Below are 24,983 nucleotides of genomic sequence, written 5' to 3' on the forward strand. Positions count from 1 at the left end.
CTTCCTAACTAGACCCTAACTATTCTGAAGGTAGATCCGAGGCATCACAACAGCTGCGCAGGACGACTAATGGTGTCACACTGACTGCAACTGGACTGTCATCAGACCAAGAGCCCCACCACCAGGGCAGAGAAGAAGTGATGGGAGCTCTGGCATCTTGTCTCGCCCTTGTCTCGCCTTTGTCTCGCCTTTGTCTCCTTCAGAATAATGGTCAGTCTCTCCCCTTCTGTTCCAAGATTATTATTGCTTGTTGAATGGCTGTCTCTGAACCTCCGCCCGTTACTAATGCCTTCCCAATTACAGTCAGAAGTCTGTAGGTATTACAGTTCAGAAAAGAAGGCCAACAAAAATGGGACTGCTCGGTGCACAGTAAGTGTCTAAACCTCAGTTCACGACTGGGCACACCAGAGACACTTCACCATGATAAAATTAACTATAAGGCTTCCTCCCTCCTTTGTATCTCCTTGAAATCACTTATAACCCTGGTTTACACAAAATTGAGTACTTATTTACTCTTTAGTAAATATAATTTGAAAATAGTCTATTATTTTTGTAATTTTCTTACATTTGCAGTTGTAGGAAGTTTAGAGTTACTGTAAACTATAATATTTTTTAAATAATCTGAATATGCCAGGCAGAATATAAGGCATAACAGAAAATTATAGTAACCATATTTAAAAATGATTTATTTTGCTGCCCTCTTCTTTGCAGCATCAAGCAATTCAGAAACAGTTTTTAAACCCAATCTTCAAATTTCAATGTCAACTACTGTGAAGATTATTTGACCAAGGTCTTGGCAGGACTGGGCAAGGTGTAGGAAGAGAAAATCAATACTAACCTCTTTGCTTGGAGAAAATTCAAGAAGAAGATTACATAGCATGGATGATGCTACGACTAGGATTTCATCTGGTGCATTTTGTAATACCTAGGGAATTAAAAAAAAAAGGGATGCTATTAATGGTTTGGAGACATGGAGGTGAGATCTTAACAATAATGAGGAAAAAAAGCCCAATTTATCTTTCAACCTGAATTCCCATATTAGAGAGCTGGTTAGGAAAGACCCACTTGACATCGTGTGAGCGTTTACCTCGTGCTATAATTATGACCCTCACATCTATCTTGCTGGAGAAGCTACAGCTCCAATGCCAGGGTGAGGGTTCTTGCACAGAAAAGCAGACAGACACAAGTCAGGCAGGTGTGCCCCATGTAAAAAGTTTGAAAACCATGGGACTGCTTTAGGGAAAGTTAGCTCATTCTACTGCAACAAATCAGGCTGATTTTGAAACCACAGAACTGTCCTCGGGCCCAGCACTTTCTGAAGTGTCCCTAGAAAGACTTATATTTGACCAGGAGCACGGTGGATGAAGCTGCTGCACAGGCAGGGTAATGCGGGGGGCTAGTCCTGGAGACTGGAATCACTTGGCCTGGTTCCAACTCTTACCCCCCCATGTATGAGATGTGTGCACTCGAGTACATTTCTTAACCTCTCTGCGCTTTTGAGTTAAATTAAACAACACTTCCTTGACAGAGCTATTAGGATAAAATGTGATAGGGTGAATAATAAGGGAAGCGTCATGGCACAAAAGATAAGAACACAGACCACCTGAGTGCCAATTTCAGCTCAGCCAATGAATAGGTATGTGGACTCCTGGGCTGTCAAATGGGGATAATAATCGTATCTGCTTCATAAGGTTGTTGTGAGAATTAATAAACAAAAAGGTTTTAGAACGGTAACTGGTACATGCTACTGGCTATATAAGTAAGGTTTTTAGAAAGGTAATTTATTGCCATAATTTGTGCTGTGACCAGGCACATGTGACAGGCATCGAGTAAACTAAATGCCACAGACTCGCACTGGACTCAGATGACAACACAGCATGATGACCAATGTTAGTCACCATTAGCTTTAATCAGAACCTGTTCTTTCTAGATTCTAAGATAAAGGGCTTCACAAACAGTACCACTTATATGCAATAACCATTCCACCAAAGTCCTCTGCCTTTGGGGTCAGATCTGGATAAGGCTTGTGATCCCAAAGCATTCATAGGAGCTCTAGCTATGCACAATGGAATGGAGAATCACACAAAAAACTTAGAGTTAAATATATTATCTGCCTCTTTAAATATATATTTAGCTTCTTCAGCTAAATTAAAGCTGAAGTTCTCAAGTTAAGAATAAGCAAGAATTACAAAACAGAAGCAGTTCTCCTAAGATACTGTTTTAACTTTCCTGGGAATTGTTAGCTAGTTGATAAAGATCAAATCTCATATATTATGCTGATCTCTGTGTGTGCCACAACCCCCTCTAAGACCCTGGTCACCGTTCCATGCCTTTCCATGACCTTCCTGCGTGGTGCTCCCCGTACCCATGCTGCGAGGCTATCCCCTTCCAGAAACCTCCTTGGAGCCCTTCCAGGCAGAAGTCATTCTGTCCTCCTCTGAGCAACCACTGCCACTGTCTGTGGCCTCTCTTAGGACCCTTATTACTGTCCACACTGTTCAAATTCTCTGTGTGGCCATGCCAATCTCCTTTTCTATTAACGAATTTGAGCTTCTGAAGGAATAATCTATATACCTATGGCCTAATTTCTCCTGGCCGGTGTCAACCAAATGTCACAGCACAAAATGGGTGCTCAATGAATTTCTGTAAAATAAAAGCAATAATCATTTCCAAAATCACACTACTTAGAATACTGGTTTAAATGTGTGAGTGTGTACCAAGGCTTTAAAAAGCTGCTTTGCTTGATATGATTCACTTTTTAAAATATTGTTTTATAGAAATTAATGTGCTTTTATCGTTTTATTTTCAAATTAGATAACATTGAACAATAAACTAAAAGAGAAGAGAGTCTAAGAAATTCTTAAAAGCATTTACTCTGTGTAGGGCAAGACACAACATGTGAAACTTACAAGCTGATATCTAACTTTGACCAAATCGAGTTTCACAAAATATTGACAAAAAATGATCAGATACAAATTTTAATTAAAATCAAGTGGCTACTCTCCTGTGGTTTGCTAACCAAGACTTAAAAACATGGAAATGAAAAAGGGCAAAAATCAATAGACAGGCAAACAGTCTTTGAAGTACGAGGAACTGAAATATCTAAAATAAATTACTGATCTATTTCCGAGCTTTTAATACTATCTATACTTTAAATGTACAACAAAGCAGTAGTTTGAGAGTAAGTACACCCACACGTACCCAAGTGCACAAAACCCTTCCAGATCGCTCACCAAACCTTTCCCAGGTAAAAGGTGAGAAACCACGTGTCTCTGCACTTCTGATTCACTTGATAGAGGGGCACTGAGCTGAGCCATTAGGGAAGAAATATTTGAAAGGTATTTAGGGAAACGGACCACTTAAAAAAATCCTGAATGGCCAGAATCAATAAATCAAGATTAAGCTGCTATGAAAAAGGTGCAATCTAAGGACAAGAAAGAGTGGCAACAGGCGAATCACCCAACTGAAGACAGCACCGGTCCGACTCTTCACCAGTGCCCACACCCCAACCCTGCACTACAGTCCTGGAGGCCCCCTTACACTTCCTGCACAAACCACAATGTAATGTTTCTGTTCCTGCTGCTCCTCTCTCTTTCCACAGTCTTCCTGCCTGAAGCCTCCAGTGACTATTTCTACCACACAGATGCTTCCAACTGTAACCTGATGCTTTAAGCTGAAGGCAAGAGCTCTACAGTAAAAAGGTGTGGTAGCCTTACCATGCCCTGAGGCTTTCTTAGCAGGTACTAAAAAACAAAACAAAGAAACCAAAAACATAAACAAAAAATTCTGTTGATTGAATGCAAGGTGTATGGTCACTTAAAGGAAAAAGGATGGACCAGAGGCCAAGTTGGCCTGTGGTTCTGTAATGTATCAGGAATAATATTAGCAGCAACTTGATGCATATTCTGAGTCTCAATTAAGATTTAATTGACCTGAACAACCCCCTGCCTCCGACCCCGGAAAAGACCTAAGACCAAAAGAAGTTATTTTGAAGTAGAGAAACAGGAGGCAACAGCTGTGTTAAAAAGTATCAAGGGAGTGCCAAAGGACTAAGAACGGATTATATCTATAAATGGCTGATTCATCGTCTCCTTTTATAACTAAAAATTACAAAGATGACTGGATGTAAGTCCAAAGTGTGATACTAAACACATAGGGAGATCAGGTAAGTAACTAAAGTTTTATTTAATAGAAGAAAACCAGGCAGGCACGCCCCTGTCACACATGAGATGCTGAACTCAGACACGCATTCTGTAGGTCTAAAGGTGCTTAGAACCTGAGATTTGAGGAAATAACTGTTCGAAACGTTCTACACAAAAATCACACGTACTTCTAGACCACAGAACGCTGTCAGCTACTCCCTAAAGGCTCCGTGGGAATGGGTGTCAGTTGCTGACCCTTTCTTTCCTTACCTTCATTAGAGGTTTCCACACGGCGTGATCCTGGAAGCTGGTTCGAAGCTGCTGCACAGATCTAGATAAACTGTGCAAACATCTACAAAGAATAATCAAAATTAGCTTCACAAGAGGCTGAAACTTACACTTTTCAAACACACTGCTTGGCATTTCACAATTACTAACATCCACTTCAAGTATATCCACAGACGTTATTAATTCAACTACGTCAGAAATCTTCGTGGGCTTTTTAGACTAGCTTCTGTTTAAAATGCTATACACTGAATTCACCTGAGCAGACTTTTGAGTAACACCTGGATTCTGTGCTTACTTGGTGAAGGTCCAGAAAGGAAACAGGTTAAACACATGGCAGGGGATTTTTATTCAGACCATTTAAAGCTCATACCTGACAGCAGCTAACCGCACCTTGACACTAGACTCAGACAAGCCAGTCACAATTCGGTCCATCATATTTTCAGTCTCAATGATCTGGAGAAAAAGGTTAATGCTGCATAAATAACAACACAAAGATGACAAACTTCACTGCTTGTAAATGCAAGTAAGATAACGTCATTAGAAGTTTAATGTTGTTTTGAGCAAGAGTTTTTTACCTCTGGAACCATCATTTTGCGGCGGGGGCAGGCATCTCATCAGAAAGGTTGGGCTACCCCTAAGGACCTACACCAGGCTGAATGACAGGTGTAAGGGGCAGATTATGTTTGATTATTTAAAAAAGCACTTGAAACAACAATTACATGGCATGAATAGCGCAGAGGTGTTGCGTAAACAGTCTTGAGAAAGAGTGAAATATACAACCGAACTACTATTGGACAGGTTCCTGCCAGCGTGAGATTCTAGGGAAGTCAGGGTCCACACGCAGCCTTTATGAAATGAAATGTGTGGATTTCTGACAAGAGTCACTTGCTGGCTACTTTCTTACCAAGCAAATGGAAACTAAGTTAAATATTTAGAAAAATATTCCTTGCCATTTTTCACTACAGCACCAAGCCCTGCTACGTGTGGTCACTACAATCATGAAGCTTTTTCAAAAATTTAAAAACAAGATAGCCTACGATCTTCCTTCATTAAGCAATGTGTCGATACAAAATAAATAGTGTGGTGAAGAAATTAAGTTTCACTTGTGTGGTCCTAGGGAAAGGCAACATATTAAAAATGCTAATGCAATCACAATACAAATATTAACAAGACTAATATTTGTTGAGTACTTCTTTGTGCCAGGTGTGGTATGAGTGAGTACATTACATTATCTGATTTAACCTTTTTTGTGGGCATGATTATGATTCTTCCCATCAGCATATGAAGAAACCAAGGATTTAGGTAATACAGAGCTTGCCTAGAATCACAGAGCTGAAATGGGGACCCAGGCAGCTGACTCCAGAATCCTTATGCTCAGCCATGCTTGTAACATGGTCCTGGCTAGAGGAGGAGTCCTGTGCTCAACAGGTAGTTCCCAATATGGGCAACACATTAATGGGAGTCACTGCTCCCATGGGAAGATCACCTGGGGAGCTTTTTAAAAAAAAATCCCAGGCCAATTAAGTCAGAGTCTCTGGGATGGGGGGCCCAGGGACCTGTATGTTTTTTTTAAAGCTCAGGTAGAGTCCAGGGTGCCACCAAGATTGAGCATCACCGACTGACCTATTCTAAAACAAAAGGAGTTAGAAGGCTGACCTCAGAGCAGGAGGGGGTAGGAAATCTCAGGATGTTCAAACCAAATAGGAAGAGAAAAAAAGGAGTTGAAATTAAGGGTGATGGGGAGAAGAACATGAACTATTAAGTACAGGGAACCACACTGTAGCTGTAGGGTAGTAATGGTAATTTTTGTACAGTGATTTGCAGGTTTGTAAGTGGCTGAAGAAAACATACTATATCGATCTATTCTCACCCAAGACCAAACTTAACCTCATCCTTACCTTTCCGCACATCCGCCCTTTGTCCTCATTGCCCCTTCTGGTCCCTAAAACTCTTCCCTTTCCCACTGCCTACTTTTTTTGACCCTCATACAGCTTTCTCCCTGACCTAGATTTCTTATTCAGATACTCCACTTAGTAGACAAACTCCTTCTTTTCACTGTCCTCCCACCAATCATTCCTGTTTCACACCCCAAACTGCTGATATTACAGCAGAAAATCACCAAACCTGGCTGCCCTGTCTCGGCAGGACCCTCCCTCTGCTCCCCCAGCCTTGCACTCACCTGCAGATTCCCACATTCCCTAGGATGTTTACTTCCTATCTCAAATTCTTCCTCCCCCTCTCATGCACTGAGTCCCTCTGCATCCACCTCATTTTTGCAGGGAAATAGCTTTCTGTTTGGGACACAGTTGCCTAAATGTCCTTCTCATTACAATGACTTCATATTTTTCGTCTTCATTCTTGTTACACTGAACGTGGGTACTTCAAGCTCGAAGCCCTTGCACCTTGATCCAGAAATTACCTCCCCACACCTCTTTCTTGCATCTTTACTCTGCCCCACCCCACTGGGTCCTTTCCCTTGGCCTGTGCCACCTCTCACTTTCACCTCTATTTAAAAGATATATATGCCCCAACATTAACCTCTTTAAGTTATAGTCCTCTCTCCCATACCTTCCTTAAATGGATATGTGTCTCAAGGCCCCCTTCATCTCTCACTCTACACATATAAAATTGTTGTGACTTCACCATTAGCTTGATATGGATAGTTCTCTGCATTTTAATCTGCAATTCTGCCCTAGAGTTCTTTCCCGACTTCTAGCTCCATACTTCCAACTGCCTGCTAAATACAATCTGGATGTTTGATGCTCTCTGCGTCCCATGCTGAGTCTACCTTTTCTCCCTAAACCTGCACTTTGCCTACGTGTCTGTTCCTCTCTCTCTGCTAGTGGTGTTTGCATTTCCCCAGTCATCCAGGTACTAAAATGAGGTTAAATCTGATTCCATCTCTTCCAGAATACCCAGTCAAGTGACTTTGCACTATGCCTTCTGTTCATTCCATCACCATTCTCACTCCAAGAAACCAGGTAGGACCCATGACTATTTCCTTGGGGTAACAGTAAAGACTGGTTGGCTGACAGCTTACTTCAGTCAAGCACTAGTCACTGTTCTTGAAACAGTCAAGGCCAAATCAGGACCTTCAGCAAGGAAAGGACACTAACCTGGGACAAAAGTCTCAGACACTGGGTGGCCATATACTGAAGCCTGAATGCTCCTTTCTAACGGCTTGAGAAATTATTTTTACTTCGGAATGAGGAGTGGTAACTTGGGAGAAATAGTTGCCAGTACCGAGTGTAACCATATTATCAGAAATGAAATGGTGGTGGTTGTGGGGACAGGCACCACAGGGTTACTCTCCAACTGGCTCCAGGGACTTAGGACATAGGCAAGATTAGAAAGAAGCTTCTGGATAACGTTTACTGGCCACATTCAACTGAAGATGTCAATCTGCCAAGGGACAGGGGAGGTGTGGCAATCATGTAGGCAGATAAGATGTGCTCTATAAGCTTGAGCAACTCGCTTTAGCTCCCTGGGCCGTCAGTAAAATGAAAGGACACAGCAATGATTATTTTACCTCCAATCCTCTGCAATCAGCAGGCAAATAAAAATGACAGTCTGAGCCAAACTATGATGTTTTTGAGAAGCAGCGTGGGAAGAAAGGTATTAGAAGAGATGAGATACTGCAGGTCTAGTTAGGGGGTCAAAACCAGGGAGAAGGCAAGGAAGGGCAAATAGGGCACAGCTCCCACCTGCTTGCCCACTTATTTATTCAGCAAATATTTGAGCACCCACTGACTGCAGGGCATGGTTTCAAAACCTGAAGATACAGCGGTGAGGGAGAGCCCATGCTCCCACCCAACTTCCAGTACTGAATAGGCATGCGCAGTCACCCGTTTAATGAGTGCTGCAGCACTCCACGCGACGTCAGCGAGAGCACTGTAGGAACGACAGGTGCCATGGGGCTCACAGCCGACAGAGTGAAATAAGTATCTGGAAACATCCACTCTCAAGAATGGGAGTTTTACTAGCATTTGGTAAAAGGCCACGAATGGCCTCACTAAAGGCTATTCCAGCTCAAGACAGAGAGAAGCGTGGAGAACTACGTTAGTAACCGATCACAGGAACAGGAGAGCAGAGCTCTGTACTTTCAAACTTTCTCGGGGTGTGGTGGCTGACACTTTGGGAAGGAAGTTACAGCTGTAAGGTGGCTGGTAACCCTTCCCTGAATTAGACTGTAAAACAGCAGAACTATCTGGAGGTATGCTTCCTTCAGGCACTAGGTCACCCTTCTCAGGTCATAGTCAATCAAAACATCCACAGCAGGGGGCCTGGATTTGTAACCGAACTTGTTATGGGGGATGGAGGGACTCCGGTAACCCTGCTAGGCTTCCAGAAAGCACACTTCTCGAGTGTCTGGTCCACTTCCCCATCAAAATACCAGTCTAGGAGCAAGAGGAAAAATATATGGAAAATCGGAATGTGAACCTAGGGTTCCAATCCAAACAGATCTCCTAAGAGGCCATGTGAATGAGCAACATGACCCAACAGTTTTATATGATTTTATATGCTTGAGGACATTGAGACCATCTCAGCAGGGATAAAAGGAGCATTGTGAAATGTATACACTGACCAAAATGAGGATAAAAATGTGATTACAAGACAGGGAAAAGTTTGAAACTGAATCCAGAGACAAACTTTTCAGGTCAGGCGGGAGGAGCTAGCAGTGGCTGCTATCACAGCTCTTTGACTCACGTGAAGGACTAACAGAGCCCCAGATAGTTTTTCAAATCTGGGGCTGGAAAGCAGACAGCAATATAACACAGTCTCCATGGTGCCTTTCAATGACCCCGGAACTGTGCTACACAGCTTTGGTAACGACAGCCAAGTCCTAGCGCCTGCAAAGGATCTTAGGTCCTTCTAGGATGTAAGAGCAATGCCAAATGGAACCAGAAGTTGTTCTGCCTCATTCATGGTTCTTGTTGGAGACTTCTCGGCCACAGCTCAACACATATGCCCCGTGGCACAGCTTTCTGGATCTGCTTTGAGCGACAGAGACCGAGACCCTCTGTCACACAGACGGTGACAGACTGAACCCTCACAGTGGAGGAGGCCATCGCTTTCTCTGCTTTCCTAGGGATCTGGGCTACAAATTTAACTACAGAATTAAATCACATTAAGAATAAAAGCTATCTCCTAAACTGAGCCAGCTTTAGGTTAATGGACCAGGTGTTTGCTCCTCTCTGCTGGTGTCTTTCGTCTTCATGACTACACTTTTGCTAAGCTTTTTGTCTCTGACACTGCAGCTCTGGCAGGGGTAGATGAGGATCTTTTGCGACAGAAACAAAGACCTCTGTCATCGGGACAGGAGATCCCTGGGGCCTGTGGGAGAGGAGTGAAGTCAGCCTAGAGGCTAATGGAGAAAACGCAAAACTTAACCTAAGGCAGAGAGATCCACTGAATACGTGGGAATATGAACAAGATGGCTTTGGCTTATAAGGGAATCCCCCAACGCTCCATGAGCTCTTTTGGACCCACAACTTGTTGTGACCAAATCAGTCACCATCTTTTCCTCAGAGCATGTGAAAAATTAAGACAGCCAGAGATGAGGTCTTTGAAAAAATAAACAAAACTATTCTTCCAGCATGACCTACGATAAAGTATTTTCCAGGTACTGGAAACTTCAGCTTGGACTCTGAACCAAGTCAAGCAGAGGATGTGAAAACTGAAACCAGATTCTTAGTGGTGCCACCAAATTTCTCAGAAAATTCAAAGTGGGTGGACATAGAGGCAAGGGAACTGGATGGCAAAGGTGGCATTCTCTTAGCATCAACTGCTCAGGCTAACGTACACAATGGCCAGGCAAACACAATTTAATTCCAAATGGGCTTTTGTGAAAAGTGCTCAGAAAGAGGATGACAGTAGGTAGAGGATAACAATTCAGAACTGGCCAGAAAGAATGAAGACTTAGAATCAAACTGTGTATGTTAGAAGAGGCAGCCATGTAAGATCTAGGAGAATGAGGTATCAAATTCAGAAAGTCTAGTTCAAGCAACAGGGACTAAACAGCCAAGAAAGATATAGCACAAGGAGGTCAGGGAAAGACTAGGTCTGGAGAGAAAAAAGGATCTACAACAGAGACTGAACCTGTATGGGGTGGGTAGCCACGCTTCAGTCTCATTAGTGCCAATGCAGACGAGACCAGGGCGCACTCGAGTCTTCCCTTCAAGGGCCCACTGATTTAAGGTGCAGCCCCTCATCTTAACCTTGTCAAGGAAATAAACCCTATGAACATGGTTCTGATGTCAATGCAGTCGAGAGACTGGTTTTGGAAATAGGGTGGAGCTGAGGAGGAAGAAGAGAAATAACAAGGCAGCATGTCAGACAAGAGAGCGAGATAAGCATGCGCAACTAACTTATCTGGTGGACTGAGTAGAATCAGTAGGGGTCTGTGAAGGATCCATTCCTAAAAATGGAAGACCAAACTTTTCCAAGGTTTCAGGAAGCGACCACAGTGATTCTGCCACAGAAAAATTAACTAAAGGACATGATGCTGTGCATATCACAGAAATGCTCAAGCACCTAAATTTATAATTCCTGAGTATAATCTATGCCATTTCCCCTCTAGTAAAATGAAGCAAAACAAAACAACACTCCAGTAGCACATGGCCTTCCATGCATCAGGCAGGGGCAGCTGCAGAGCTTGCTCTTAAACAGGTTCAACTGGTTTCTCAGTTCTTCTGCACAGTATTGATGGCAGCAGACACAACTTTCTGAAAGAACTAAACATACTTATGGCTGTTAATTTGGTTGAATAATGTTAAAATCCGAAGGAGTCTTAGAAATAAACTCATCCAAGTTCTTTCGTTATTCAGTGAAGTCTCTGAAGTTCAGAAATATTAAGTTACTGGTCCAGGTTCTCTTGAGCACACTGGGGCAGAGCTGGGGCTCCACTGGATTTTCTTACTTCCCGTGTGAGATCCTTTCTATTCACTATGCTGTAAGAATGAGATTTTTGCTTAGCCTTCATAAGTAAATTGAGATCTGACTTTTTAAACTGGGAAAGAAGAGAACTTAAAAATCCTAGGCCAATAAAGATTAGTTACCATAAGAAGCCAAGAGAAGTCATCATTAATAAACTGAACTGACAAGAAAAAAAAAGATATCTATCACAGGACCTCCAAGAGAAAAAGTGACAAATTCAGCCTGGGTTATGGGTACAAATGCCAAGAGTCAGAGAGGATGCAAGCCAATGACGAAAAGATAAGCCAAGAAAACACTGTGAAGAAACTGAGAGTGAGATCCACTGACTTTTCAATTTAAATTCCTGATGATATGCATTCTAGAATCAGGATCTAGTTTCAATAGATACTACTAAATGGAACTAATATTCTACTACTCACAGGCCACAAACCACATCTGTTCTATAACTGCATACTTTCCCAACCACAGCTTACTCTGTATCTTTGTCAAAGCCCCAAAATAAATTTTTTTGACATTTTCCTTATTTATTTTTTAAATAAAGGATAGTTTTTCCAAAGGCTCTTTTTTTCCCTAAAAGATACACAGCTTCTCTTGAAACAGATAGGTTACGTTCTGGAGTTTAAGCAAACATTTTACAAAGTATTTCTTCCCCTTTTTTCACTCTTCCATTGCTATCTACATCCACATTCACACCAAATTTCTCTAACTCCACAATCTTGGGAGGCACGAGGTAGGAGAAATAGTGTCTCTCTTCTTAGCCAGAGAACGAAAAGACAAAACCTCCTGCGAGTGGATCTGCAGGTCCTCCTTTGGTCCTTTCCCTTGAAGGTGCGGAACTAAATTAACATGAGGTCTCTCCTGGGCCTGACTGGGTCTGGGAGAAGTGTTACTTCACTTTACAGTGAGAGCAGAGGACGGAGTTCTTATGGTGGGACTATTCTTAAATTTCTATATTTTTCTTGCGTTTAAGCCTTGTTAGCTGGTATTTTGTAATTTCTACGTCAGGACCTGTTCATCATAAGAGCTGGGAAACTTTCACTTAGTGTTAATTATGTAGAAGAAACACTCCAAGTTCTAAACTTTTCTACACTTTGGGGGAAAAAAAATGGGGGCTCTCTCGGCCTGACTTTTCCTTCCCCCAAAACCAAAAATATAAACACAATTGTGAGAAACACTTATAATGTCTAAAAATAGATCAATACTTCCTCTATAAAAAAAGACTTCTCTACATATAAAAATTCAATTTTTAAAAAAGACTATTTATTTTTAGACAGAGGGGAAAGGTGGGAGAGAGGGAAACATCGATGCGTGGTTGCCTCTGGGGGGGTATCTGGCCCGCAACCCATGCATGTGCTCTGACTGGGAATTGAACCAGTGACCCTTTGGTTCGCAGGCCGGCACTCAATCCACTGAGCCACACCGGCCAGGGCAAAAGTTCAATTTTTAAAGTTCAATCACTAATTTAATGGCAAAACAGAACTTAAACATTCACTGAATTATCCTTTCATTTTAGCACAGAAATAAAAACATTAGAAATTACTACTCAAATGGGAGAACCAGAGACTTCCCCTCCATCTCTGACTATTTTCCAGGGATCGGAATGATACCCTGAGCAGGAGTTGTGCAACGCAATGGCCCTGCTCAGCCCCCACTCCTCCACCCTACCAGCTGGCTGGCTGAATTTAACATCCAGACATACACAATTTACTCGATAAATACAAGCTACTGGGTGCCAAATACTGCTTCTATGGAGCTTAACTCCTAGTTATGGATGTTACACAGTTTGACAAGGAAAGGATAACTATCAAAAGAAGTTCCAAGGATTTAAAAATGTTGCCTCATGTTTAAATCTATTGCATACAGAAGCTGTCTACAAAATGAAATGCTGAAATAGCCCCTCTATGGCATTATTTACTCTGGAAGCCTCTTTCCTTTCTAAAATATTAATTTACAATGTAATCACATTTAGGTAGGCCCCTTACAAAAATGTTTTCAATTGACACAGAAGTAACCCAAATTTTGTGGTCAAAACTTCTGAAACAATTTTCATGTTTTGGAAGAAGAAATTAAGAATGCTTTCAAATGAACTTTTTTATAGGAGATGGACTCTTTCAGACTCGTTTGTATAGGCTATTTTAATTATAGTCACATCTTAATTATATCTGGGTGTAACAATCATGGCAAAACTGGCTTTCAGTGTAGACAAGACATTTTATACACACATGAGGCCCTGGAATTACTATATGGCAATCTAATGGCTCATCTCCTTAGCTACTTTAAATTGTAAGCTCCTACAAGGTACACACCAGTCTTCTGCTTTATTCCTGGGCAACAGGAGAAGGTATATCATAAATGCCAGATGAATAAACAGGTGTACGTAAAGCATCTCATTACCCACTTTGTACCAAAAAGTATGTGAGATAAATGATATATTTTCCTGGTTATGATGCTTTGTAACCAGGTAACAAAATAACCAACCTGTACTTCATACTTTAAAATAAGAACAGGAATTGTAATCAAATAGTTTATGCAAGTAAAATATCACAATCAATAGTGTAACACTCATGTTATGTCTCCATTTAATGAAACTCTGAAATCAATATTCATCACTTATTTACAAATACCTCTGTTATGTATCTAGCATTATCACTCCCCAGGTTTGCTTCTTTCAGCATGCAGAAGGCCAAGGGTCTCAATACTGTGGGCAATGGCCAAACCTTGTCCTGCCGTGGTTAACTCGTTAAAAGTACTTACCAGCATGAACGAATGCTGCAGAGCTCACTTAGAATTCCTTGGTAGATTAGCTTTAAGACGATAACTAACAATTTTACCACAGATTAAGTCAATGGATTCTGAATTCTGAATGAATTTGTTGTTATTCAGTAACAGAGCCAAGTCCTGAAGGGTGCTACTTCTGTGGTACCGCCGAAAACCTTCAAAATGTTCAAGGTGTTTGTTTCAACTTGCAGGCTAAGGCTCAGAAATAACTCCTTGCATCTGCCTGATATCATGGCAGAGACAAAAAATTTTGACACTGTGCCTTTTAAATGACCATTTAGAATTACTGAACTTTGCAAAATATTAAAAAATATAAATTCATGATATAATTGTACTGTTGCCCAAAAGACTAATTAATAATAAAATCAAGGTATAACAAATGATTAAAATGTTCAAAGTGAAATGCTCAGCAAGTTTCTAAGATGGCAGAAATATATTTTTAAAAATTGAACTAAATTTTAAAATATACTGGTACTTTAAAATCTTGTAACTTTAAAAATATAGAGAAGAGTTTACATTTGTTCAAAATCTGAACATATGTATTTAAGAGAGTTTCATAGGAATAATAACTCTTTGAAGAAATAGCATCTACGGCAACCAAAAGTCAGATAATCAATACTTAGATGACCAAAGTTAGAATCTGGCTTCCATACTTTCCTAACACAGCTATTACCTATGAATTTAACAAATCATTGATGGACATTGTATATTCTATTTAACTTCCAACCCCGCCACACCCACCCCCCCCCCCCCCCCCGCCACCAGTATTATTTGGTGCTTTGAAGGGCATGCTATAAGCAAACAAAAAGTTTTGAAAACTAAAACTTTAAATATATTCTAAATTTTAAGAGTAAGAAGGTGTCTTATCATTAATAAGAGATAAGCTAAAGAGTGAGCCTCTATGCTTCTGAAGTACAAATATTCTTTTTACTACAAAGAATAAATAAGAGAAGTGGAAATTTATAGCATAAAGTCACTGTCTCCATTGCAAACCATTTTTATTTCTGCCCCAATATTATTCAGTTTTTCCAACAGACTTTAAATATATATATTTATTTTTAATCTTCCAGTGGAGTCATTTAAGATATTCTAATAATGCTTCCATTTATTGAGTGCTCACTGGCACCATGCTAAGTATTTTAAATACACTGTATCGTCATCCTCACGGTGACCCTGAAGATGTAACTTCTCTGCTAGGAAAAAGAAGGGAGAAGACAAATTCTCATTCTTGTTTTTTTTTCCTTTTATTTTTCTCTGCCTATACTTATTTTAAAAACTGTCCAGTTTAAAAGGAAAAAAAATATCCATGCTTGGCTACCTTCTTGACATGTCATATAAAACCAGTGTGATTGGATGACCCCCCCACAAGGAATAAAACTTAAATTTTTATGTTTTCAATTCTTGAAAATATAAAATAAAAAGCAATTAGAAAACATTAAAAATGACAAAAATATTAAATTATTGATTTCCAAATTGATTCAAGAAAAGCCCCACTGATATCACCAGGTCCATTTTAACTGTTTCCAAATAATTCCTTGAGCCCCTAGAAAATCCTTACTGGCCATTCCTTACTCTTCTCTAACTTACAGGTTTTATTATAAATGCTGAGTTTTAAGGCTGCGTCTTACTGCTCTTCATCTCACTGCACTGCCATCTCTCCTCCCTCCTCCCATCAGATAATGTTCACACAATGTAGGCAATTCAATCAATCTATGCAGAATTGGATAAAATTACTGACCTTAAAAATCTGACATTCATTAATTGGGAAGATAATTATTTTATACAGGTGTATTTTACAGAATAGGTTGATTCCTGAGTCAGGCTAATTTCTACAAACCAAATAATACTTTTATCCCTAGAAGATAAATGGGTCCAGATTCACACTTGTGAATAATATACATTATTTTAAAATGACACATTTAGAAAGGAAAAAACAACTAAGACATGGTAAAAATTATTTCAAAATTAAACAAGCATCATACCATAAAACATGTTCTCTTTTATCTATATCAAAGTGAGTAGATGACATGTCCTTGGGATTTTCTGCCTCTTGAACAATGGGAATTTCCTGCATTTCTGTTATGCTAACTATAGTGAAACCCCTCCTCTATATGACCAGATTTTATTTCCCCTATTTTAAATTTTCTCTCCTTACATACCCATAGAACCGCTAGTAAAATGATAGAAGTTCTTATTGTAAGGAAGCCCATATATAATTTAAGGGTGCTTAATAATGTAATTTTGCAACATGATTCATTTATCTATTTGTCCATTCATTCATTTTTTCATTCATGTATTCTTCAAATATTTATTAAGTGCTGACTATGCATCTGGCAGTGTTGCAGACGCTGAGAATACAGTGATGAACAAAACGTAAAAAATCCCTGCCCTCATGGAGCTTGCATCCTAGTCCCTCAAAAGGGATCTCCAGCTGTAATATAAGCACTCAAAATCTAAGAGGAAGGCTTCCTGAAAGGCTCCATTAGTCAGGTACCTCAAAGGAGCAAAGGCTACACTAAGTACTACATCTAAGATTTGTAATGTATATTATTTTTATCAAAAATAAAAATAACATCCTGTTTATTAATTTCCTTGAATTTTAATTTATATTTACTATTTCTAATGTTCCTCAAAGTATACTAAGAAATTCCACTAGTTTCTTGAGGAGAGTAAAGAGAGACAAGCCTTTACAGTTTCCAGCCTCTTTTATGATTGACAGGTACCAACCAAGTGATGCTCTTCACAGGAGCAATTTTCTGTTATAAGAGAATCAGCTTCACAATTACAGGACTGTTTGCCACCACTGCCTCTGCATGACTTAACCACTGACTGGGGTTTTAACTGAAATGCCAGTACTTGATTTGTTAGGTACCTTAATTTCTTTTTTACTGTCCTATTAACTGAACTTCTGCTTCCTAGTCAGGATTACTATGTGGTAAAGGCTATTACTAAAACTAGACTTTCCCCATGGCAGAGATCACAGTGAATTTTTACCTTGCGTTGCTGGCAGGGTAGTTACTGCTATCGTGCTCTGGACCCTTCTTCCACTGAGCTCTCCATTCCTGCCTCCGCCCTCGCTTACCTTAACCAAAATTCTTGAATTATTCTAAGTTGAATATGGCCACGCCACATCTATTGTCAACCTCAGTGGTCCATCTTTTCTTGGGCTTCTGCCTCTTCACGGCACAGCCAATGGTAATGTTTTCTATTCTCCCCTGCAGAACTCTTCACCCTCCTTCACTCTCTGACAGGACGCCACAGGAAGTCAGGAAAACTGTAACTATGCCACAGAGCGATAAAGGATGCAAAGCTAGAAATTAGAACGCCACTTTGCTCTGTACAGGATACACAGAGATCCAGGCATATTGAAGGAAATGTCACTCTGTGCATGATTTCTGCATTTTCATTTGTATATTTATTCAACAAATATTTACTGGGTGCTTATTAGGTTCCAGGAATAATTATATACTTGATATCTTTTAATGGGAATACGCTAACACTGCTCCAGAGCAGGCTTGTTACCTCTGACCTATAGGTCATAGCTCAGTCTTCAGCTTAATTTTGCCTGTCCCAGAAAGAAGGTGTTGAGAAATGAAATCACAGCAGGCCTTCAGAGGTCTTTAGAAGTAATAAGATAGAGACATAATTCCACGAAGAAGGAAGGCCTGTATCTTTCTCCTTTACAGCTGTCTATGGTTCTCATTGTCTCTACCTCTTAGCTTTAGTTTTTTGTTCTTCAATCTGCCTCATTTCCTGAAATGATCGTAACAGGGCAATGGAATATATGTTACTTCCTGTATTTACTGAATTACAGTCCCATTGTCAGTTTAAAAGGCAGGTCAACTGAACATTTCATATTTTTATCCTGCAACGAAGTGTTTTTGTAGCTTTTGTGTTTTTGTGGGTGGCGGGCAGTGGGTGGGTCTACAGCCCTTGAAATCTCTTTCAGAAATTCTCCATTCATTAACTCAGTAAACTGAAATTCTATCTTGACAAGCATAAAAATTGTATGAAAAGATAAAATAATATATTTTACTTCAATAAAATAAATATAATCAAAGTTAATAAGGTATAAGTATAAAAAGGTAAAGGTAAATAAAAATCTATCCAAATAATTATGTTAACAAAAAATGGAATAGAAATAAAGGCATTCAAAGGAAAAGGGTTATCATCATTTTTATGCATTGAAAATAAGGATTCTCCACTCCTAAGAACATTTTCATGTAAATTTTATCGCAAAATTATTTATATTTTCCATTTTACAATTTTTCTCTTCAGTAATTGTTATGAACTATAAATTATTCAAACACTTAATTTTCCAGAAATTAAATATCTTCCTAAAAACTCTGTATAATCCCCATTATATAAAAAATCACAGTATCTTTTCTTCATCACACAAAATACTATAATAATTATAACTTATTCTTTATTTGTCATCTTTCTACAGAAATTAATCAGGATTTAGACTTACCAGGAAATTATACACATTATAAATACAACTTTTAATAGACTACTGATCATCAGACTATTATATTGTATTTCTAGAACATGATATCACAGATTAAGTCATTAATTCCAAAACAACAGTTTATTAACAAAAAAGTACAAAGAAGTACAATGGACATCCTATTCTCCCCAGCCCCCCATTACGGTCCATCTATCTATCTCCCTTTCAGTCCATGGCATGACCTTGAGCTAAAGAAAGGGTAAACACTTCTCCTCTTTCTAACGAGCCCTAATAACCATCCAAAAACAAATCATTATGTGTATGTTATACAGACCATGTCAATTTTTAAAAATGTTTCATATGAGTTGCCATAAAAGCCTCTTCCTTTGCAATACACCATGTACCTAAACTGAATGAAACATATCAGAATCAACATCCAAATATCATGTTTGTCAGACACAGGGAATACCATATGACTAGTATGTTTGCCTTTAAGTAACAGTTTACAAATGAAAGCTTAGAGGTGCCAAGAAGGATTTTCAAAGACATTTACTAAAGAACACTTCAAGTCAAAAATCTCTTGTTAACTGAACTAAACTGAGATATGTGGAAAACATTCAGCTTAGTTGTTTTTTGCACTAATTTTAAATCAAAGCTATTCACATATCTAATCTTACTGCTTATTTCAATTTTCTTCAAGAATGGTTCCTTTTCAATTTATTTCATTAAAACCTATGGTTATTCCATACTTCCTATCTACAAGCCTGAGAACTCTGAATCATGGTAAATTCTCCATACTTTGTGATTTCTCTCACAAATATCAATACAGATGGAAAAATTTAGTAAATGCCATGTTTGGTAAATAATGCCCAATTTATCCTTCCTCTATGGCTCATCAAGACAGAACATGTGGGACTACTTTACTGGTGGTTCCTAAAAGCCTTGTGTTAAATTTATTAATTATATATATTTTTTGAGTGGTAGAGCTCCAGTCTTTCGGTTTGAGGAGGGAGCCAAGTCAGAGCTTACCACTATACTTTATTTTCTGCTTAAAACTATTCTCATCAAGAACATGAGTTCAGTGTTGGACTAGGCTGTAATAACATAAGGTGCTATACCAGTGATACATTTTTTTGGGACCTAGAAATTCACATGACCACTCACTAAACATAAAATCATCATTCCACAAAGATTTTATTCACATCAAACTTGCACAGTAGCAAAAAAAATCAAAACATAACTAAGCCACATATCAAAGAACAATATACAATAGATTTAAATTTCTCAATGGTATTGGAAAGTATTTCCATAAATAACATTTACAATTCTAGTGTTAGGTCTTTCAAGGTGTCTGAAGCTTCACAGTGCTAGAATTGATTTTTATCAGAACACATGCAAAAAGGTGCAACACAATAATCCATATTAATGACACAAAAAAAAGCACACCAGTTATTTGTCATTCCAGCACGGCCATGCCACTCTATGTTCTAAAAACAAACAAACAAACAACCCCCCAAATCCGGGTCCCATTCATTCTTCAATTATGCCTTTAGTCACTCTGCTTTATTATATTCAAACAGTCACTGTTAGTGCTCTTCACCACGACTTTCAGGTTGACGTCACTCCCTGCCTGCTGGCTGTCAGGACTGGGGGACGCCCCTCTCCCAGACTCACCTTCTTCCGGATGTCTTCATCATTTGCTCCGAGAGAGGCATAGAGCTTGAATGCAGCCTGGCGGAGTTCATGAGCATGTTTTAAGTCGTGATCAAGCTATGGGAGGGGAGAAAAGGGTGTGTTCTGAATCAGTCCACAAATTAAATTTTCCACAGAACCAATCGAGCAGAGTTGAAGAAAAAAACGTTTAACGCCTATTAACATACTAGTGCTCTCACTGAATTCCTGATTAATTTTGGGTTCTGCTCACGTGACTGAGACCTAGCCGTGTTTGTGTCAGCATGATTTGGAATACACGCTGCTTCTGTCTAAAAGTGAATGCCACAATATTTGACACTAGTATATCCAAAACTTTTGTGAGCCTCTGAGCTGTAAAAATCCAGTGATCCGGGATGGTAACTTTAGTGGCACTAATGCTTGCTTGCACTGGCTCTTTGAAATGCCCTCCTCAAAAACAAGGCACACCCAGGCCGTGCTGCCCTGGAATACGGCTGACAGCTTGAGTGCTGCTGCAACAGTGTCTTTAGCAGGTTTCCCAAACATTAAGAGTAGTGCCAACCTAATTTCACTATATAAGTAACTTTTAGAAACAGGAAAAACTTTTGTGAAAATTCTTAATAAACAATGTATCATGATGCTCATCACTGTGTATTACAGTTATCTGTGATTTATGTTCAGGGGCCTTTTTTGGATAAATTTATCAAAATTACCTACTGGTATGACACAATTAATGCTATCTTTCCATATGTATAACTGGCTTCTAAGGTATCAATTTTCCATACACGTGATTTATCACCAAACTACCACTAATAAGAAAATAGAAGCATCTTCCCAGGACAATTTTGGTGACTAAGACCCAGTAAATATACAAGGCATATTAATAATGTAAATAATTTTATAACTAAGAGCTATAACTTCATCCAACTACCACTTTCTCCAAATGATTTGCCTTCAAGAGGTTCACCCTTTGAAAGATATATAGGTGTTAGTGAAAACATTCTGAAACCCTCTTTTAAAACCTCCTTCAGAGCTAACTGTCACATTAGCTACAAACCCCTGACTGTAATATATAGCGAGTTTGAAGTTAATTGTCACTGATTGTGGTGTACGAAGATGGGGAAATCCAGTTGGGCGACATTTACAGTAACAAACAAAAGAAAAACAAAACAATCCTGAAACTCAAGGGGACTTCCAGCCAAGATGGAGGCGTAGATAGATACACTGTGCCTCCTTGCACAACCAAAAGAAGGACAACAAATAACTTAAAAACTAAAAACCACCCAGAACTGCCAGAAAATCGAACTGTAAGAAAGTCTGACGACCAAGCAGTTAAAGAAGAAACATTCCTCCAGACGGGTAGGAGGGGCGGAGATGGGCAGCCAGGCGGAGAGGACTTGCCGCAAGGCGGCTGACAGACTGGGTGACCCCACATTTGTGTGCAGACAAACTGGGAGAAACAACAACTGGGGAGCAAGAAAGACCACACAGCCCAGGGTTCCAGCCCAGGGAAATAAAGCCTCAAAGCCTCTGATTGAAAACATCTGTGGGGGTTGTGGTGGTGGGAGGAACTCCCAGCCTCACAGGAGAGTTTGTTGGAAAGACCCACAGGGTCCTAGAACATACACAAACCCAATCACATGGGAATCGGCACCTGAAGGGTCCGATTTGCTTGTGGGTAGCAGGGGAAGTGACTGAAAGCTGGCCAAGAGCTGAACAAGCAGCATTCTTTCCTCCTGGACCCCTCCCCCACATAGAGCACCACAATGCAGCAATGTGTGTAGTCCCACCCTGGTGAACACCGAAGGCTGTGCCCGCTACTACACAACTGGTGCGCCGCGACAAAAAAAATATGGCCCAAGTGAAAGAACAGATCAGAGCTCCAGAAAAAATACAACTAAGTGATGAAGAGATAGCCAACCTTATCAGATGCAGAGTTCAAAACACTGGTAATCACGATGCTTACAGAAACAGATGAGTATGGTCGCAAAATAGAGGAAAAAGTGAAGGTTGTGCAAAGTGAAATAAAGGAAAATATACAGGACACCAACAACGATGGGAAGGAAACCAGGACTCAGATCAACAGTATGGAACAAAAGGAAAACATAAACATTCAACCAGGACAGAAGGAAGAAACAAGAATTCAAAAAAATGAGGAGACGCTTAGGAACCTCCAGGACAACTTTAAACGTTCCAACATCCAAATCATAGCAGTGCCAGAAGGAGAAGAGGAAGAGCAAGAAATTGAAAACTTATTTGAACAGATAATAAAGGCGAACTTCCTCAATCTAGGGAAGAAAATAGACTTCCAGGAAGTCCAGGAAGCTCACAGAGTCCCAAAATAGTTGGACCCAAGGAAGCACACACCAAAGCACATCATAATTAAGTTACCCAAGATTAAAGATATGGAGAGAATCCTAAAAGCAGCAAGAGAAAAGGAGACAGTTAACTACAAAGGAGTTCACTTAAGACTATCAGATGATTTCTCAAAAGAAACCTTGCAGGCAAGAAGGGGCTGGAAAGAAGTATTTGAAGTCATGAAAAGCAAGGACCTACATGAAGATTACTGTTTCCAGCAAAGCTATCATTTAGAATGGAAGGGCAGATAAAGTGCTTCCCAGATAAGGTCAAGATAAGGAGTTCATCATCACCACATCCTTATTATATGAAATGTTAAAGGGATTTATCTAAGAAAAACAAGATAAAAAATATGAACAGTAAAATGACAACAAACTCACAACTATCAACAACCGAACCTAAAAAAACAAAAACTAAAACAAAGTAAACAAATAACTAGAACAGGAACAGAATCACAGAAATGGAGATCACATGGAGGGTTACCAGCGGGGAGGGGACGTGGGGAGAATGGGGGAAAAGGTACAGGGAATAAGAAGCATAAATGGTAGGTACAAAATAGACAGGGGGAGGTTAAGAATAGTATGGGAAATGGAGAAGCCAAAGAACTTATATATATGACCCATGGACATGAACTGGGGGGTGGGGGGGATGTGGGTGGGAGGGGTGTGCAGGGTGGAGGGGAATTAAGGGGGGAAAAAATGGGACAACTGTAATAGCATAATCAATAAAATCTATTTTTTAAAAAATCCTGAAACTCATTTAGTGTAGTTCTGAAGGAAATTCTTAAAAGTAGTTCCATTAATATTCTGATCAAAGCCGTCATTGATTGATTATGGAAGGAAACCTCCCAATATATAATGAGGAATACTCATTCTGATGGGTAAGTCCTAAAATATTTATTCTTAACGTTTTAACTACTTTCTAGCCATAACAGATATTAGAATACTGACTTGGACTGGTCTACCATGAAAATCACGCATTATTAGAATGTAAGAATTTCTCTCTCTGGGTCAATTATTTATCCTTTTTCATGGTCAGAAAACACTAGATAATCCATCATCAAAAATAAAGATAACAAAACAAACTAATACACAAGTTTGGTTGACATAAGGAGATAATTTTTAAAACTTATTATTCTAGTTTTACTGTAATGAAAATTAAGATGGCGAAATCTTAATAGGAGGGATAATCTACAAACTAGTTAAATGATTTGCACGTGCATAGGCTAGAAGTTCTCATAACTATGCTCCTTCACTCTCCTGTCCAACAAGGTGTTCTATTTGCCTTGCTGGGATGGTCACCTAAGGTTGTTCATGAGGCCCCAGTTAGGACCTAAACATGTATCTCTGTACCAGTGAGACACTCTCGGTGTGGGCAAGTAACCAGAGTGTAAACAGACAAGACAAATAGTTCAAGGTAACCAATCAACTCTACTGGGAACACAATTGTACTGAATGATGAGCACACACACCACTTTAATACACAGAGGGCAGTATACATTAACATAGATATCGGTGAAGGTATGTCAGGCCCTTCCTGAGACAGGGAGAAGATATACCCTTAATAGTTTATTTTATTTTCAATATTAAATGCCAAAGGAATAGTTACCTGTCAGATGAATTTTTTTGGAACTCAGGGGCATGGAAGAGATCAAGAAAATAGTTTTTAAAAGTTTACCGTTGGGACCACTGATATCAAAAATACAATCACATTCATGAAATAGTACTGGTTACTAATTAGGAGGCAATGCTCTGTCTACCATAACCTTCTTAAATAAATGTTCTGTGACATAATATTTATGTCTTTTGCTTAGAGAAACAGGTATGACAAACAGGCTCAGAAAAACAAGTCAAAGACATATCTACCTATCCTAAGGAACTTGTATTTTAGAGTAAGTTAGCACAATTTGGTCCTTGCTGGTCTCAGTCTAAAGATGAAATGATGCTTTAGCTGTCACTAATAGGCCCAAAGGACAGTATGAAACTGCAAAAAGGAAAGAGAAGAAGATGGCAAAATTTAGAAGAGATAGCAAAAGAGGAAGACAGTGGTGAAGAGTAAAACAAGGCCACTCAGTCACAAATAACAAGAGATCACCCTTGACCTAAAGAATGAGAACAATGCAAGAGAGGTGACTGTGGAAACTTGAACAGGATGACATAAAATTGATACACTGTCAGTAACCAGTTTAGAGACCAGACTCCACTATTTTGGGGTTTTAGTTGGGGATTAGGGATCCAGTGTTCTTTTTCCCTAATTATCTCCTTAATAAAAATTTTCTGACAATAAATATGAAACAAACTGGACTCAAAAACTCATTAAGCAACATTATCTATGTTACCAAAGGTAAAAGATTCCTTTATATA

General features: G+C 39.5%; 1 protein-coding gene across 3 annotated transcripts in view; it reads right to left on the reverse strand.

Annotated features, from left to right (window-relative positions):
• Positions 1-24,983, reverse strand: part of ARMC8 (armadillo repeat containing 8) — a 100,038-nt gene that overhangs the window by 24,191 nt on the left and 50,864 nt on the right. For all 3 annotated transcript variants that reach the window (XM_045199670.3, XM_045199669.3, XM_024566146.4), the window contains 4 exons: positions 20,266-20,361; positions 4,801-4,883; positions 4,413-4,494; positions 839-925 (listed from right to left, as the gene is read on the reverse strand). In XM_045199670.3, coding sequence (XP_045055605.1) covers positions 839-925; positions 4,413-4,494; positions 4,801-4,883; positions 20,266-20,361 — 348 coding nt within the window. The remainder of the gene's footprint in view (positions 1-838; positions 926-4,412; positions 4,495-4,800; positions 4,884-20,265; positions 20,362-24,983) is intronic.

Source organism: Desmodus rotundus, chromosome 8 (assembly GCF_022682495.2).
Source record: "Desmodus rotundus isolate HL8 chromosome 8, HLdesRot8A.1, whole genome shotgun sequence".
Taxonomy (NCBI): Eukaryota; Metazoa; Chordata; class Mammalia; order Chiroptera; family Phyllostomidae; genus Desmodus; species Desmodus rotundus.